Source organism: Euleptes europaea, chromosome 4, assembly GCF_029931775.1.
Source record: "Euleptes europaea isolate rEulEur1 chromosome 4, rEulEur1.hap1, whole genome shotgun sequence".
NCBI classification, from domain to species: domain Eukaryota; kingdom Metazoa; phylum Chordata; class Lepidosauria; order Squamata; family Sphaerodactylidae; genus Euleptes; species Euleptes europaea.
The window spans coordinates 58,142,473-58,159,291 of NC_079315.1; the positions used below are offsets into that span (position 1 = coordinate 58,142,473).

Sequence of the window (16,819 nt, forward strand, 5' to 3'; positions counted from 1 at the left end):
AAAGTTGGCATACAAAAACCAACTCTTCTTCTTCTTCTTCTTCCTTCTTCTTCTTCTTCCAATTCATATTATATGTCAGATTTGAAGTTCAATTTCAAGTTCACTTTTTTAAAAAAATCTCCTGGTGAAATCCAAACACAGGTCCCTGATGCTGCCATCAGATCTTCCTAGTTCTTATTTCACATCTCAGTCTTCCTGTGGTAATTCCCCCACCCAAAATTAATATCTACCAGTCTTTGTGCCTGTACCTTAATTCCTTTCCCACTAAAAGGAAATAGCTTCTGAAAGTCTTTCTTTACCACCACAAACCCTCTTTACCCCTTTTACAGTCACATTGTGCTCTCACAAGACTATTATATGTTTTCCACAGAGTTCTTACACCACCTGTGGAAATAAATCTTAAAAACAATATTGCAATAATGGGTAATATCAATTGACTAGTAAATTGTTTTGAAATATGTACCACCTGCAAGCTCAGGCTACAGAAGGGGTTGCAGAAGCAGAAGCTGTTAACACATAGTGCAAACTGAAACTGAAAAATCATTTTAAGAAGACCAGCACTGACTTTGAAGGGCTCTTTATACTCATACTGAAAATGTTTCAACTGGTTGTATTAATTGCTGGCATAATTCATACCAGCATACCAGATCATCAAGCAATGACATGTACCATGAGGAAGCTTGGTCAGGTACTCTTCTGCATCTTTTTTCGGTACTCTGGTATCATGCGTAAGATTGCTTCTTGTACTCTGTTGGTGTGGAACACCCACAAAGGGACGAAATGTAGGAATAGTGCCTTTAAAAAGAAAGGAAAAAAAACTCACTAAGATTTAATTATGTGGACTGGTTTTATAGCATTAGTAAATATTACCATATATGTTCTCCTTAAGTCACAACATGTTTCAGCTGCACAGTAAGCCAGTACTTAGAGGATTTCCCTGAAGTCAATATTTGTCAGCTTGAAAGTTAGATATGCCTAGAAACAGGACTTCTGCTTCACCTGATTCTGATCCTGAACTGTCTCACTCAAAGTCTTTGGATCACACTCCCTCCCCCATGTTTCTGTTTGCTTCGCTATTTGGGTAATTCCCTGCTCAAGCATCTGCATAATCATCTGCTTATATATTTGTTTGGAAATTCAAAAGGTCTTTTCCCCAACTGATTTTTTTAATTTTGAAAACTACTCTGAGAAGGTGGGAGATGGGGCTTCCAGACTGACATGACAGCCAGCAAATCAGCACTATGCACAACCCTATTCTTTGTGACTGACACAATACTAGCCAATTGGTACGGTAATTAATTGGTACTGTAATATCTGAAAACCCCCAGAAAAAAGGCTTCCTACTAAACTTGATATGGGGAGAAGAAAGTTCAAGTGACACAACTGCAGTGATTTCACTTCCATCATGGACTCGCTGCTGAATGTATGTTTTATAAGGATGCACCTGAAAATGCAATGACAAGTTCTCCTTTATAGCTGACTTTGGAATGGCATTTCTCAGCATGGAAGGCTTGTATGAATGAAGAAGGAATGATAAATGGTGGAACCTTATTAGCCCTCATTAGCACATTATCTTGGTACTTACAGGACAATGATTAGCACATTACCTTTAATACTTTGCAGGACAATGACTCATCTCAAACCCAACCCCCTTCTGACTATATATTACTCTTCCTACACACTTGACACTGAGAGACACTGTCCCTCAGTGTTACTCCTCTGAAGATGCCTGCCACAGCTGCTGGCGAAACGTCAGGAAAGAAAATACCAAGACCACGGTCACACAGCCCAGATAACTTACAAGAACCGATGCACCCATATTGTTCCTGTCTTTTCCCCTGGTGCTTTGGGCTGACCTTTGTCACTTTAAGGGGGCATGGGTTGTTCCACTGACAGTTGGGGGGAAAGGGTTGCCAGATCCAGGCTGGGAGACCCCTGCTGGTTTGGGGATGGAGTCTGGGGAGGGGAGGGACCTCAGTGGGGTGTGCTGCCATAGAGTTCACTGTCCAAATCAGCCACAGTCTCTGGGGGAACTGAGCTCTGACATCTGGAGATAGGCTGTCACCCCAGGGGATCTCCAGTTCCCACCAGGAGTCTGTCATACCTTTCATGGACCAAGTCCTTTAATGCTGCTATAGAAAGCCCAAACAACCATTCTCATTTGATGAAATTTTACAATTGAATTACCAAGATTTCATGGGCTAAGCATCCATGTGTTTCATCGCTGAGTCTGACATAGTCCAGGGATTCTCTAACAAATGCTTTTGCTGACTTTGTGATTAAATTAGGCTTTGGGTTCATGGACATTGGAGTAGATACACCATAAGGAGTCACTACCTGAAATGGGATCATTATCATCGTTAAAAACATAATCAAACAAGCAGATCTCTGAGAACTTTGTAAACTACAATATGTTTGTACTGTAAGGAGTATCTACTAGGATGCAGTAAACAGCAGAGATGAATGCTTCACATAACGAAGAGATGAGAAGAAAGATAACAAAACAACTGAGGTTACTCATATCTGTTCAGAGGATCTGAATTTTAGTATTGTTCAAAAAACAGATAGAAATACATCACCTGTATGATGATACCCTTTGGTTTATATTCCACTTGAAGTGCTTTCGAGAATGTGTACACAAAAGCCTAAACTGACAAAATTAAATATATTGAGTGAGGCAGAAATTACATTGATTGTATACATATAAACATGGAATGTGACTTTATTACTACAACATCAGACTTTATTTTCAATTCTTTCTGTCTCCCTCCTTTGAAATTATTGGGGATCCCTTGAGTCTTCCTTCCTGAAGTTATCTCATTTGCCAATTTTATTGTTGGATATTCTTCTTTGTGAAGATTAGGGGAATACACCATTTCCACCCAATATTTTTCAGATTCAAGTTTATTAGATCTGAAAATTTTCAGAAAAGCCGAAAAAAGCCAAATACTCATACCGGTAAATGTTTTTTTTTTTTTTTTGGATATCTGAAATTATTTGGCTTCATTAAAGTCTATGGGGAATTTTTGGGGCTCTGGGGAGCTGCTTTTCAAGACTCTCCCTCCCCACATGGTATGCTTTTGATCCAAATTGGCAGGAGGGAAACGGGCAGTGCAATCCAAAGGGGGGGGGGGAGTAGTTGTGGTGTGCCCAGAGATGGCGCAGCTGTGCTGCTTTCTGAGCAGTTTGCTGCACTCAGGCAAGCAAGCCACCCAGGGAAAATCCTCCCTTTTTGCTGGTGTAAGTTCACGCCAGCAAAGGGACTTGAGGAGCTGACTAACGTCAGCCCTGCTTCTGGGAATGCCACCTTTGGTGCCAGTGCAATCCCCTGCGTTGGAGGAGTGCTGCCATACCCATGCCTCACGCTGCTATGCTGCAAGGGGCACTTACATTGGCACAGGGTTCACACTGCCTCCAGAAGCCTCCCCCTCCCCACTTAGGATTGCACTGTTAATCTCTTTCACCCCACAGTAGTTAGACCAAGTATCACGCTGCCTTATGGCAAGAAGGATTTTAGTCCACATATATGGAAAAAAGCCAGCACCGTTTACTGTACCATAAAACCAATAAAATAAAATGTATTTTGAAATACTTACTTTAGAAGCAGAATAGATGGTATATAATGGGCAGGGGAAAGTGCCCACAGCAGAAGCAATATTCAGAATAAGTCCCTTTTGTCTGGGAAAAATATAAAATTGAGTGTAAATGATCTATTATCTGCCGTGAAAAGAGAATTTGGACTTACCTATGAGTCCCTAAGCTCAGAGGTTCCAGGGTGGGCAGTCTTAAGTCTAATGGGATAGTCCCCCTCTTGGTTAATAGTCAAGGTCCCCAGCAGAAGATTCCCCTCCACTCCCAGACTGAGCCTCCAGTCTGTAAAAACCCATAATACTATACTAAAAAGCTGCTCAAATATTTATTTGAAAATATTTCCATCATGCCTTTCCCACTAAAAAGTAAGCCAAGGCTGCTCACAAACAAAAACATAGCATAATAACAGAGAAAACAATAATATAAGCACCACAACTTAAATACATCCTAAAACACAACTGCTTGCCAAAAGATATCTGCCAAGCTCGTCAATAAAACATATCCACAAATGATATCCAAAAGAATGATTTTGCAACACCTTGTAAATAACAGCAAAGAAGGGGGCCATCTCACATTATCTAGGAGGCCTTTAACAATAATGTTAAAAAGAAAAATTGAGAATGACTGGAAAGAAGGACATCTCACCACCCTATACCACTGGCTGTCCTTCAAAATCCCCACAACTGTCCATTATGCAGAATCAATGAGAATACACAGCTAAGTCTGAATTCTCATTCTCCAGTGGAACCAGGCTTGAGTAGTCCAGCTGATGGAGTGTAGACAAGCAGAGTCCAAGCTATTATACTAAGACTACCTTCTGTACATTTTGATGCGCAACCTACACTCGGGACAAGAGGCTATTGTTAGGAAAGTTTATGGAGAAACAGAATGGTTTCCAGTTGGCGAAGGTTTCAAACAATAATGTATTTTATCTCCCTATCTGTTCAATCTATGTGCAGAAACAAAAAAAGGAGAAAGGAAACCTCTGAATGACAAGGATAAGGGGTACAGAGTAGCCGAGATTTAAAAAATAATGGTAGAAGTGTCAAAAAATACCAAAAAGGTGTATATATAATTCAAAAATTGCAAAATGTAATGGAAAATCAAAAGATTATTATTGTAATTACAAAAGTACAAGATTGTACCATAATATGTCTACACTGTACACTCCCTTTGATCTCCTTAGGGAAAGGACAAGATAAAAATCTAATAAAACAACAATACATTTTTAGTGACCATGGAAATCCGTAACAGACTATGCGGTTTTGGCAAGAAAACCGAACAGTATTAACTCTACCCACAAATTCTCAAAGTTGAAAAGCTTCTTTCAGAAAATCCAGAATCCACTTCAATCAAGAGCTTTACCTTGATACCATCTGTTTCATAATTATCTGGGTCATCTAAAAAAGAAATAAAGCATATTTAGAGTTGTAACAATGTGCATGATTGGAGACAAGGTAGTGAATAGAAATGGCTACTTATTCAAAGCATTCAGTTGTGATGGAAGTAGCTCCAATGCAGATAAAGGAGGTTGGGGGGAGGACTGGTCAGATGGGTTTTGATCCTACTGCACAGTTAGAAGAAGAGGACATACGTTCCTGAGAGCAGTACCAGAACATGCCTGCCAGGGCATCTCTAACCTTATCTCTAACCTTGTTTCCAGTTTACAACCGGAAGTGCCGCCTTGCGAGGGGCCCCTTGCAATGAATTTATATCCAAAAGTGCCGCATCACAAGCGCCCCTCACGAGGCGCACGCACAATCCCCTCAGCTCTGCCCCAAAAGCCTCCTGCCGAAGAGGGGGGGGGGACCTGGCAGCCCTAGTTGAAGTTCTTCCAGCCAGGCAAATTCCTGAGTAAATGTTAGTTAGAGAAACTTAGTATCACAACCTTTCTCCAAGTTGGGAAGGATATTGTAAGGTAACCTCTGAGCCTCAGCAGTGTGAAAATTTATACATTTTTCACTGAAAGCTGTGAATTTTACTCGTTAACATGTGATAATTCACCACAAGCCACGTCTGAGAAAATAAAGCCACAGCAGAGCACAATGTCACACATCAGCAACATTCATTTGTGTACAGCAAGTATTTCCAAGAATTCCCTGCATCTGTTATGGACAGGTAGAAGATTGTCATGTTTGTGTTCATGTGCCATGTGACATCAAATATGCTACACAAGGACACCCAAGACTACCCCCAATGCCGAAATGACAGTGGGCATCAGAGAATGGACTAGAGCTGGTAGCCAAGAATGAGTGAGGAGAGAAATCCTCTGAAATCCATGTTTCTCTGAGAACATGGTGTGGGAGAACAAAGCAAAAAGAAATGGAGAATGAAAACGTGGTGAAGAGTTGAAGGAAAGCATGCTGAAGGAAGGTATTTGTATCTATAAAGGCTAGTGATTAAAAAAACATTCTCAAATCAAATTACACACTTAGAAGTAACGGACTGCAGGCAAATAATTTTACATTTCAATCTCTTTTGCTTTTTTGTGAGCAGAATTTCATATCCCATTAAACCAGCAGCTGTCAGAATCCGTTTAGAAAAATCCTGCATTTGGAAAATTCTTTGTACATATGACTGCCAAGAGTCCTGTGATTCAGCGTGAACCAGAGCTTAGGCAAACATCCTAATGACTTCTAACAGACGAAAAAGACCCATGTATAAAGAGATACTGGCTGAGGTTGAGATGAACTACAAATCACACCATATCAGTTTAAGAAGTTAACCTGTTATCCCAAACTGCAAGATTACACATTCCAAACCCACCTGGATGGAGATGAGATAAATCAGAAAGCTTTTCATAAAGTGCAGGAAGAAAAAAAAATCAATCCACCAACTAAAAGCAAGTGTTCTTTTCTGATGATTAGGAAGTGTTTTTTTTTTTTTAAGATATACTGATGACACTACATTATTGGCAGAAAATAGTGAAGATTTGAAATGATTACTGCTGAAAGTTAAAAGAGAAAGTGCCAAAGCAGGACTACAGCTGAACATCAAGAAAACAAAAGTAATGACTACAGGAGAATTACACAACTTTAAGGATGACAATGAGGAAATTGAAGTTGTTCAAGACTTTCTATTCGTTAGCTCCATCATCCACCAAAAGGGAGACTGCAGCCAAGAAATCAGAAGGAGATTGAGACTGGGAAGGGCAGCCATGAAGGAGCTAGAAAATATTTTGAAGTGTAAGGATGTGTCACTGGCCACCAAGACTAGATTAATTCATGCCATCGTATTCTCTATTACTATGTATGGGTGTGAAAGCTGGACAGTGAAGAAAGCTGATAGGAAGAAAATAGATTCCTTTGAAATGTGGTGTTGGAGGAGAGTGTTACGGATACCATGGACTGCCAAAAAAAACAAATCAGTGGGTTAGATCAAATCAAGCCTGAACTGACTCTAGAAGCTAAAATGACTAAACTGAGGCTATCGTATTTTGGTCACGTCATGAGACAACAAGAGTCACTGGAAAAGACAGTCATGCTAGGAAAAGTTGAGGGCACCAGGAAAAGAGGAAGACCCAACAAGAGATGGATTGACTCAATAAAGGAAGCCACAGCCTTCAGTTTGCAAGATCTGAGCAAGGCTGTCAAAGATAGGACATTCTGAAGAACTTTCATTCATAGGGTCGCCATGAGTTGGAAGCGACTTGACGGCACTTAACACAACACCCAGGAAGCATTTTAGATAGACAAGATATATTCTGGGAGGTTTGGCTATTTATGATTTTAGCTGTGATAGCCACTTTCAGCAGAAGACCTCTTACTAGTTGGAGCTAACAGTGAATATCAGGGGACTTCTCTCTCTTTCAGATCTGTTCATGAGCTTCCTTAGGGACATCTGGTTGGCCACTTTGAGAACAAGAAAAGACCCACAAGATTTCCTTATATTTTTATCCAGCCTAATTGTGGATATGCTGTCAATCCAGCTACTACTCTGCTTAGAACATGCACTATGTTTAGGGTTGCCAACAACCTGGAGAAAAAAAATCTTGTCCCTTTTATAGAGGTGAAATAGGCTGTTCTTTACCTCCATGCTGTGAAATTTCAGTTGCCCATGACCACACATTAAATGTCTATTAAAGGAAAAGGACATTTTTCTACAGGCTTGCTAGCATAACTAGCTATATTAATCTTATTATTATTATGAGCTGGCCTTGGCCAGGGAGGGCGGGTTAGAAATGACAAAACAAACAAACAAACAAACACCTTCATTTTCATATATAGCTAGGGTTGCCAACCTCCAGGTACTAGCTGGAGATCTCCTGCTATTACAACTGATCTCCAGCCGATACAGATCATCTGGCTGCTTTGGCCATTGAACTCTATGGCATTGAAGTCCCTCCCCTTCCCAATCCCCACCCTCCTCAGGCTCCATCCCAAAAACCTCCCACCGGTGGCGAAGAGGGACCTGGCAACCCTATATATAGCTTGTTTGTGGTACATACCTTGGACACTGAGATCATGTTGCAATTGATGAGATCCTATTAAGAATAAAAAGCAGAAGGGTTGCATACATGATGAAGACAAGATTCTGTTTTACGTAGTCATGATGTAGGAAAATGTGTTGCAGTCCAAGATGGGCACAGGAAAATATTGATAGGACTGCCCTACCATTAGGTAGGATGTGGTAGCCCAGCTCAAAGAAGAGCCTAGGCCATGGAGTGTCATTAAAGGACAGCAAATCATCAATTAAGTAGGATATTATCACAATGGACTATGCCATTTGGATTTTCTGCCTTTCTTGGGCCAAATTTGTGCCCAAATAATTATTTGTAAAGCCATGTATTTACAAAATTAGCCCTGACATTAAGAAAATTAACCAGGGGATATTGCTATACCACTCCACTGGATCAACTCTAGTTCTGCCACCAACAGAAAGGTGGAGCTTCTCTCCTTTTCGCCAGGTTATTTTTTCCCCCCTGACTAAGCTCTAGTGAAAAGGCATAACATTGGGCAGTTCAGTTATTATTTTTTTACTGATTGCAGGCTCAGCTACAAGGTTAAGATGCACAGAGGTGTGCTCATTAAGCTTGCCACCCTCCCCACCCTTGTGCGGGACTCACAAACACATGCATATGCGCACACAGATCCATTCTAACTCTCTCCTGGAGCATGTGCCATGGGTGCCAGCCAGCAGGGCTAAAAGGAGTGCAGACGTCTCATGCTTTGCTACCTGCCTAAGTTTCTTCCCTTGCAGGAAATGGAAGGCTGGCTCAGAAGCCTCTGTGATGGTGCAGTGCTTCATGGGGCAATCTCCCATTTCATGTAGGATAAGTACTGCAGATAAGGTACTGCTAGGGTTGTCAAGCTCCAGGTGGTGGCTGGAGATCTTCCGCTATTACAATTGATCTCCAACCAACGGAGATCAGTTCCCCTGGAGAAAATGGCAGCTTTGGCAATTGGACTCTATAGCATTGAAGTCCCTTCCCTCTCAACCCCCCTCCTCAGGCTCCGCCCCCCAAATTTCCTGGTATTTCCCAACCTGGAGCTGGCAACCCTAAGTACTGCAGGTCAGATGGGCAGTTGGTACAGAAAGTAAGGAACTGTTCACGTGAAAAAGACAGCTACTCACTGAGATAACTAAATTTGGTCTCCTACATTCAATGCAAAAGCTTGTCAGTTGTAAATATGGGTACTATTTCACTGCATCTCCTTCCCTTCCTTCATGCTTGTAGATTTTTTAAATGGATTTTATGTTGAGAAAGTATGGGATTTTTAAAGCATTTTTGACAACAACTGCATTTAGATATGCCAAAATGTGATTAAGCAAAAGCTTTCTGGGCATCAGCCATGAACACAGCTTGTTTTCTGGGCTCATGTGCTCCCCTTGCCCCTCCCATCTCCGTCCTCTCATGCACTGAGCTTTAATAGAATTCTTTCCAGTTTGACCAAGCTGCAGTTCACCATGACATCTGGAGATGGGTGCCTTGGCAAACTGGAGTTCGTTTCCTCTGCAAACCAGGATTATAAACCTCAATTCAGTCCCTGTTTAGAATTCTGTTTTGTGGAGAGTAAACAAACTCCAGTTTGTCAAGGCACTTGAATCTGGAAGTCATGTCAAATTGGGCCTTGATCAAACTAGGAAGACTTGGCAAGAAGGTAGGAGAGGTGGGTGGAAATGAAGTGAGCACATGAGCACAGTGATGCTGACAAACTTTTGTGCAATTATGTTTTCCACACGAAAGGAAATTGTAGTTACTTTCAAGAATGTATATTATTGTAGAACAATCTTTACCTCATCTTTCTTCGATCCATTAAGAAAACAACATGGATGGGGGTTATGAAGCATCCCAACATTGTTAACTAATACAAGGAAAAACAATAAGTAGCACAATTAGATGGGTTATTTTGAGGATACAGTAGTTGCTCTGAGGGTATTTTATGTTTACATCAGACAAGTCTAGCCCCAGACCAGTCATACACAGGGCTCATGAGATCCTGTTTAATGAAATACAAAGTTAGCAGATGCAAGATAAGGTAATTTCCCTAATGTTTTGTAGAGATAATTCAGGATAGACCTCAAAGCCCAATGTGAGCTTAGTCCTTTACATGTTTCTACCATGGTCCAATTGTTGACAAAAATGAGTTTATTTTTGAGGCATGCCAAACTCATATAGGCCATGGATTGATGTGTGGATTGACTGAATAGTTTACAGGCATGAGGACTCTTTCAGGCAACCATTTGAGCCCAAGCATCTTAATTTTTTATTCAGTGGCTGTAATCTGCCATTGTCTATTACATCTTGAACTAATGCCAAACTCCAGGTACTACCCAAACAATAATACTCCTAGTTGTGCTGAAATAGTTCAATACAATATACAACTGTAGGCTCAATTTATATCAAACAGTATCAAGTGTATTCAAAACAGCAAACCACAAACAAGGACTATGCAAACAAAAAAACGGTGCTGAACAATAATTGTGTACTATATACAATTTTTACAAAGAATAGTCACCACCAGATAAGTCCATCAAGTTATCCAGCTTATAGGTACTTGTATTGTCCGTAGACTCAAAGTTGAGCACCCGGCTTCTTCTGTTTCTTGAAATTCCCTTAAAAGGGTAATGCCAAATATCCGGTGGGGACCACGACTGAATCAAAAGTGTTCAGAACCGGATCAGAAGGAGGAACACAGATCCATGGTATTCATTGCATTTCACCTAAGGCAGGGGTGGGGAACCTCCGGCCCGTGGGCCGTTTAAGGCTCGCAACATCATCAGCTGTGGCCCACGGACTCTCCTCCGAAGCCGCCATTGCCGCTGCAGGGCTAGGCGCGTGCGTGCATGCATGCATGTGGGAAGCTGGGAAGGCTTCCCTCAATTGCGCCAGGCCGCTAATGCGGCCTTGTAAATGCATGTATGGAAGGGGGGAGCCGAGAAGATTTCCCCCAAGTGTGCGCATGTGTGTGTACGGAAGCCAGGCTGAATGCGTGCGTGTATGGAGGGGGGAGCCGAAAAGACTTTTCCCGAGTGCGCACACATGTGTGTGTATGGAAGCCATGTGTGTATGGAGGGGGGGAGCCGAGAAGACTTCCCCCAAGGGTGCGTGCGTGTGTGTGTGTATGGAAGCCGGGCTGCTAACATGGCCCAGTGAATGCGTGTGTGTATGGAGTGGGGGGGAGACTTTCCCCAAGTGTGCGCACGTGTGTGCGTGTGTATGGAAGCCGGTGTATGGAAGCACGTGGCCCGGTGAATGCATGTGTGTATGGAGGGGGGGGGGAGACTTTCCCCGAGTGCGCGTGTGTGTGTGCGTCTGTATGGAAGTGGGCTGCTAACATGGCCCAGTGAATGCGTGTGTGTATGGAGGGGGGGAGACTTTCCCCGAGTGTGCATGTGTATGGAGGTCGGGTTGCTAACACAGCCCAGTGAATGCGTGTGTGTATGGAGGGGGGGAGCTGAGAAGACTTCCTCAGTGTGTGTGTGTGTGTATGGAGGCCGGGTTGCTAGCGCTGCCCGGTGAATGTGTATCGGGGGGGGGGGGAGCCGGGAAGGCGTGTGTGCGTGTGTGAAGCCTCCCTCTCTTTCCTTCCTTCCTTTCCTTTCTCTTTTCTTCCTTTCTCCTTCCTTCCTTCCTTTCTTTTTCTTTCTTTCTCTTTTCTTCCTTCCCGCCCTCCTCTGCATAGCCTCTCTTAAAATTGCCAACCTCCAGGTGGCGGCTGGAGACCTGGCAACCCTAGCCCCCCCCAGAGAACTACACCTGGTATGGCCCCCAAATGATGCTGTAAATGTGCAAATGGCCCTTGGCAGGAAAAAGGTTCCCCACCCCTGACCTAAGGCTTCATCAGCCTCCAATAATTTCTCTAGTAGCCTAGTATACTTCAGCGAGTTTTCCAAGGCTTATGCTCAAAAGAGCTAAGTTAGCCTTGGAAATAGTCATTGGTGACTATTCTTTGTAAATATTGTATATAGTACACAATTATTGTTCAGCACCGTTGTTTCTTTGCATAGTCCTTTTTTGTGGTTTGTTGTTTTGAATACACTTGATACTTTTTGATATAAATTGAGCCTACTGTTGTATATTGTATTAAACTCCAGGTACTAGCTGGAGATCTTCTGCTATTACAACTGATCTCCAGGTGACAGTGATCAGTTCTCCTGGAGAAAATGGCTGATTTGGCCATTGGACTCTATGGCATTGAAGTCCCTCCCCTCTGCAAACCCTGCCCTCCTCAGGCTCTGCCCCAAAAAATCTCCATGTATTTCCCAACCTACAGCTGGCTACCCTAACGGTGATTATGTTTTGTTAGTCTGAACTTGAGCTTTCTAGATTTATTTGGGAACAAATATCAACTGGCTAAAGTCTTTCGGGGTTTCCTAATCTAAACATTTATTTAAATTGCTTTTAATGAGAGATGGAATGTTCAATCGCCATCCATTGTTTAAACTTTCAAAGAGTATCTTACACATATAAATTACTACGCAGTTATGGCTTCCTGATAAATTACAATGACTTACAAATTATATGCAGAGAGAATTCCACATTGCTATCTAAAAGACACCCTTGAAAGGTCTTCTTGAGTAACTTACCCAAAATTCCAATTTCTAAACCTTGAAGTCTTTTTTCAATATCGTCATATATGTCGTTTTTGGTGAAATCAGCTTGTATAATTTTCACATTTCTTCCTGTGGCTTTCTCTGTGTTTGGAAAAAGGAAAAAAAAGTGAATGTGCTCTAGGGTTGCCAACCTCCAAGTACCAGCTGGAGATCTCCCGCTATTACAACTGATCTCCAGCCGACAGACATCACTTCACCTGGAGAAAATGGCAGCTTTGGCATTGGACTCTATGGCATTGAAGTCCCTCCCCTCTCCAAACCCCTCCTCAAGCTCTGCCCCAAAAACTTCCCTCCGGTGACAAAGAGGGACCTGGCAACCCTAATGTGCTCTATAGCAATGTAGTTGGTTGCTGTTGGCACATTACCACACTGTGCCAGTTAAGGAGTTCTTGCACTGAAGTCTAGCCAGCTCATGTTTTATGCAGAAGACGTTTGTCTTGTGTCAAGGGGAAAAACCCTCACAATCCAGTAACTTAAAAAAACGTAAAAGAAAAAGGTCAATATTGTTTCAAGCATGAGTCTATAAACATGCAGTGGAACATGCTGGGGAATGTCCATTCTATGCCCTCATGTTTAGAGCTATGTTTTTTTTTTTAATTCAATTTATACCCTGCCCTTTCCTGGCAGAGCCAGGAAACTGGAATTATATCAGTTGAGAAACAGAAACTGTGCTAGTTGAAAAACTGAGCCTTTGTCAGAGACCTGATGTAAAGATACCTCACATTTTAAAAACACTTACCAATTTCAGAGGCTACCTTCTTCAGTGTTTCAAGAGTTCTGCTGATCAGAACAGTATTTAAACCCCTCTTGGCCAGCTACAAAAAAAAAAAGTTTCAAACAAGAGGCTTTGAAAAATGTACAAAACTATGATAACTCAAAACATTTGCAGTTTGCAGATACTTGAATTAATGACATTTTGCACTTATGTTTGCAATCACTAAATGAAATTTACCAACTTGTGTTATCGTTTCCCTATTTGTTCTAACTTTGTAAAGTGCAGGTGAAATTGGCTAGGCTGTATGAGATTGAATGAATTGGGAAATTCTGACTCCTAGTGGCAAGAACTGGGAAATACTTATGTAGATCTAGGTCTTGGGTACTGCGACAAGGATTAATTCTATTTTGCTCCCTCCCCAGTTATTCTAACAAATTCTTCTGTAGATTGTCCATGTTAAACAGACACTTTCACATAAGCACCTCTTCATTGGAAGCATCTTTTCAGTCTTCCATGGAAGTGTCTCTTCAATGTTTTGCAGATAGTATAGAAATCAATAGTCCCTGCCCCCAAAGTCCCATGAACTACAAAATGTGGTGGAACATTCCATGATGGAGTATACTACTAAATTTCATGATTGCCATGTCTGTGAGCTGAGGCCCAAACGCCTGAGTCATTAGGGGATGGCTGCCAGAAACTGCATTTTTGCAGCAGATTATCCCTGTCCTGGATGGAAACGAAAGGTATTTACCATTTGGAAGTTCCCATCATAGTGGCCGTGATCATCTGTGCCCCTTTCATATTAGAGGTTACCTTACTAAGTAGCTGTAGGCATATGCTGTCATTGTCACAGTGCCCACATTTGCAAGATGGAGCCAGTAACAATAATCTGTTTTACAGGATTGTTCTAAGAAAAAGTAGATAAAGCCCTCTGTACACTCTGAGGCACTACATGAATGGTAAGTAGTATATTATCTCCCTCTTAATTGTATATATAGTTATCTTACCTCAAATGAATAGGCTTTTCCAATCCCATCCCCTGCTCCTGTGATCACTAAAGGAGGAAAAGGTAGGTAAACGCATGACTTGTCTGTTGTCTTGCTCATCATATTATTTACCTCGCAGTTGCTCAGGGTTTTCTGTGTCCTAATCTTCTTTGTCTTCAGAATGTTTAGAAAAGCTACACAATATTCAGATTTATTATTAATACAGCATAAGCCAGCAAAACACATGTGTCAAGCTACACAATATATGATTTGGGGTAAAAAAATAAAGTAATGCACTTAAAGCGATTAGTGACAGAAAGAGGAAAATATATTACAGCACAGTTCTATAAATCTCTATGAGGGTTTTCTCAAATAAGTAATTGTGCCTTATCGACTCTACTTTGAGGTGGGGCAATTAGACTTCTCATGAAAAATAATGTCTCCCACTCCATATATTGATGAGGGGTTGTAAAATGAAAATATGATTTTAAAAAATTAATTGTATTTTTATTTGTTTTTCATTTCAATTATTGTTCATCTTACTTTTAGAAGACCCATTTTAAATTGAATTTGGAACTGAATACAAAAATGTTCCAGCCATGTCTACACATTTGATGTGCAATCCTAGAAAGGTGTGACAGCTTAGGTTTGGACTGTACATCTCTTAAAACTGAATCCATGATCTTTTAACAAATGGTTTGATGAGGTGCTTTTTGAATTTGAAGGATTTTTGCTGCAGTGTGAAGAGAGGGGAAGTGAAGAGAGAGGGGGGCAATGGGAGCATCCACATGTCCTACAAATGCCTAAAATGGGATTTCTGGTTTGCAGGAAGGGGCTTAATCAACCAGTGGAAAGTCAGGGGCCAGGTGCACCTTAAAGTCCATGGGAGAAGCTCAAGCATTCTGACACAGTTGCATTGCCCCAAAACTGTGTTAAGGGGACTGGGAGAATTTTTAGGAGACAAATAAGGGAAAACTTGTCCTGCAGGTCAAATTATTTTAAAATGATTCCACATTGATTAATTCAAACTATGGGGATGATTCTGTGCAGTAGGAACTGTATCCAAGGAATAAAGTCTTTTCATAACAGCAAATTCTCTTGCATTTTCAAATGGATAACAATTAAAACTATAATATACATTACCAGAACTAAAGAATGTCAACAAAAGAAAGGTGCCTGTTTCTGAAAAATGGAGACTTTGATATCATATTAGATTTAGTATTACATTCGAAAACGATTGCCCACTATCACGCCTGTTCAAATTTCTTTTCCATCTGAAATACTGTGTAAGCCTTGTCAAACAATCTAGTTGGTGTAAAAGAGAAACACAGAAAAGTGGGAGAAAAGTGGGAGAAATGCTGTACAACAGAAGATGAAAGTAGCATTGATCACTAGACTAGCAACATATTAGCCAACCACAACAACAGAAATGTGAGGAAAGTTTCTTTACCTGCCCATTCTCCCATTGACTGAAAAAAAGACTGAGGCACTGGACTCCATATATGTGGGAAGAAATATTTCAAAAACCAAATGCAATTCACCAGACAAATCAAACAAATGATGGCCCCAATTAAAGTGAAGAGCCACTGCTGGAATTCTTCCATGACAAAACCAATGCTGTAAGCTTGGACAAGATATGGCTATTTTCTCTTTTCTGCTGTACTGCTACTACAAGTTCTGGCAAAAAAGAGAAAGAACAGTGTGTCTAATCAAAACCCTTGAGTCACGTGGGGTGTTTTTCCCCATGGAAGTTATTACAGAATAACTTTCTCAACCCAGATATGTAAACTACAGGATCCAACCAAACCAAACCAAAACATCTAAAGTCAAGCAGACAAATATGCCATCTTTCTCCAAAAAATGACATGAGATAAAAATAAAAGTTTGGGTTTGTTTAGGTGACTATGAAGATTTTTTTTCCTGGCAAGCACCTGCTTTTAGCATAGATAGTTTGAGTGTGTGTGTGTGTGTGTGTATACTTTTGGTCCCTGGTGGCTCCGTGAATCAGCATTGGACCCGATACAAAATCCTAAGAATATTTCTACCCAATGCTTATTTATTGATTGGTTAGGCTGTTGTCATTGACACAGCTGAATTGCTGTTGTCTGTGTGGTACACCACACAGACATGTTAACTGATTGTGCTGCTGTCTTGTGTGTGTGTGTGTGGTTTCTCTTTGGACACAGGATTCGTTATAAGAAGGTGTGGGCATGCATTCAATGCCTATGGAGGCTGGGGCCCCCCAAGATAGTGCATGCCTCCATGCAAGCCCATGTTAAGCCATCCCAGAGACTCCTGTATTGGCCGGCCACCACTGCTAGAAACAGCAAAATGCAATCAGTTTTCTGGAAAACAAATGTATAGAATGGGGCTGCACTGATAAAACCCCACTGACAATGGAGACAGACAATTATTTGGAGAGAACTGAAAGAAACTTGAAAGAAAGATGACTACATGTGGTGGTTTCAGG

At 41.3% G+C, this 16,819-nt stretch overlaps 1 protein-coding gene across 1 annotated transcript; it reads right to left on the reverse strand.

Moving 5' to 3' along the window:
• Positions 1-684: 684 nt before the first annotated feature.
• On the reverse strand, positions 685-16,009 carry HSD17B3 (hydroxysteroid 17-beta dehydrogenase 3). Its single transcript, XM_056848871.1, has 11 exons — positions 15,800-16,009; positions 14,371-14,417; positions 13,388-13,463; positions 12,622-12,729; positions 9,829-9,896; positions 8,039-8,074; positions 4,957-4,991; positions 3,597-3,678; positions 2,580-2,645; positions 2,188-2,337; positions 685-795 (listed from the first exon to the last, which is right to left on the reverse strand). The coding sequence occupies exons 1-11, from the start codon at positions 15,951-15,953 to the stop codon at positions 685-687; spliced, it is 933 nt and encodes a 310-aa protein (XP_056704849.1). The 5' UTR covers positions 15,954-16,009.
• Between the last annotated feature and the right edge of the window lie 810 nt (positions 16,010-16,819).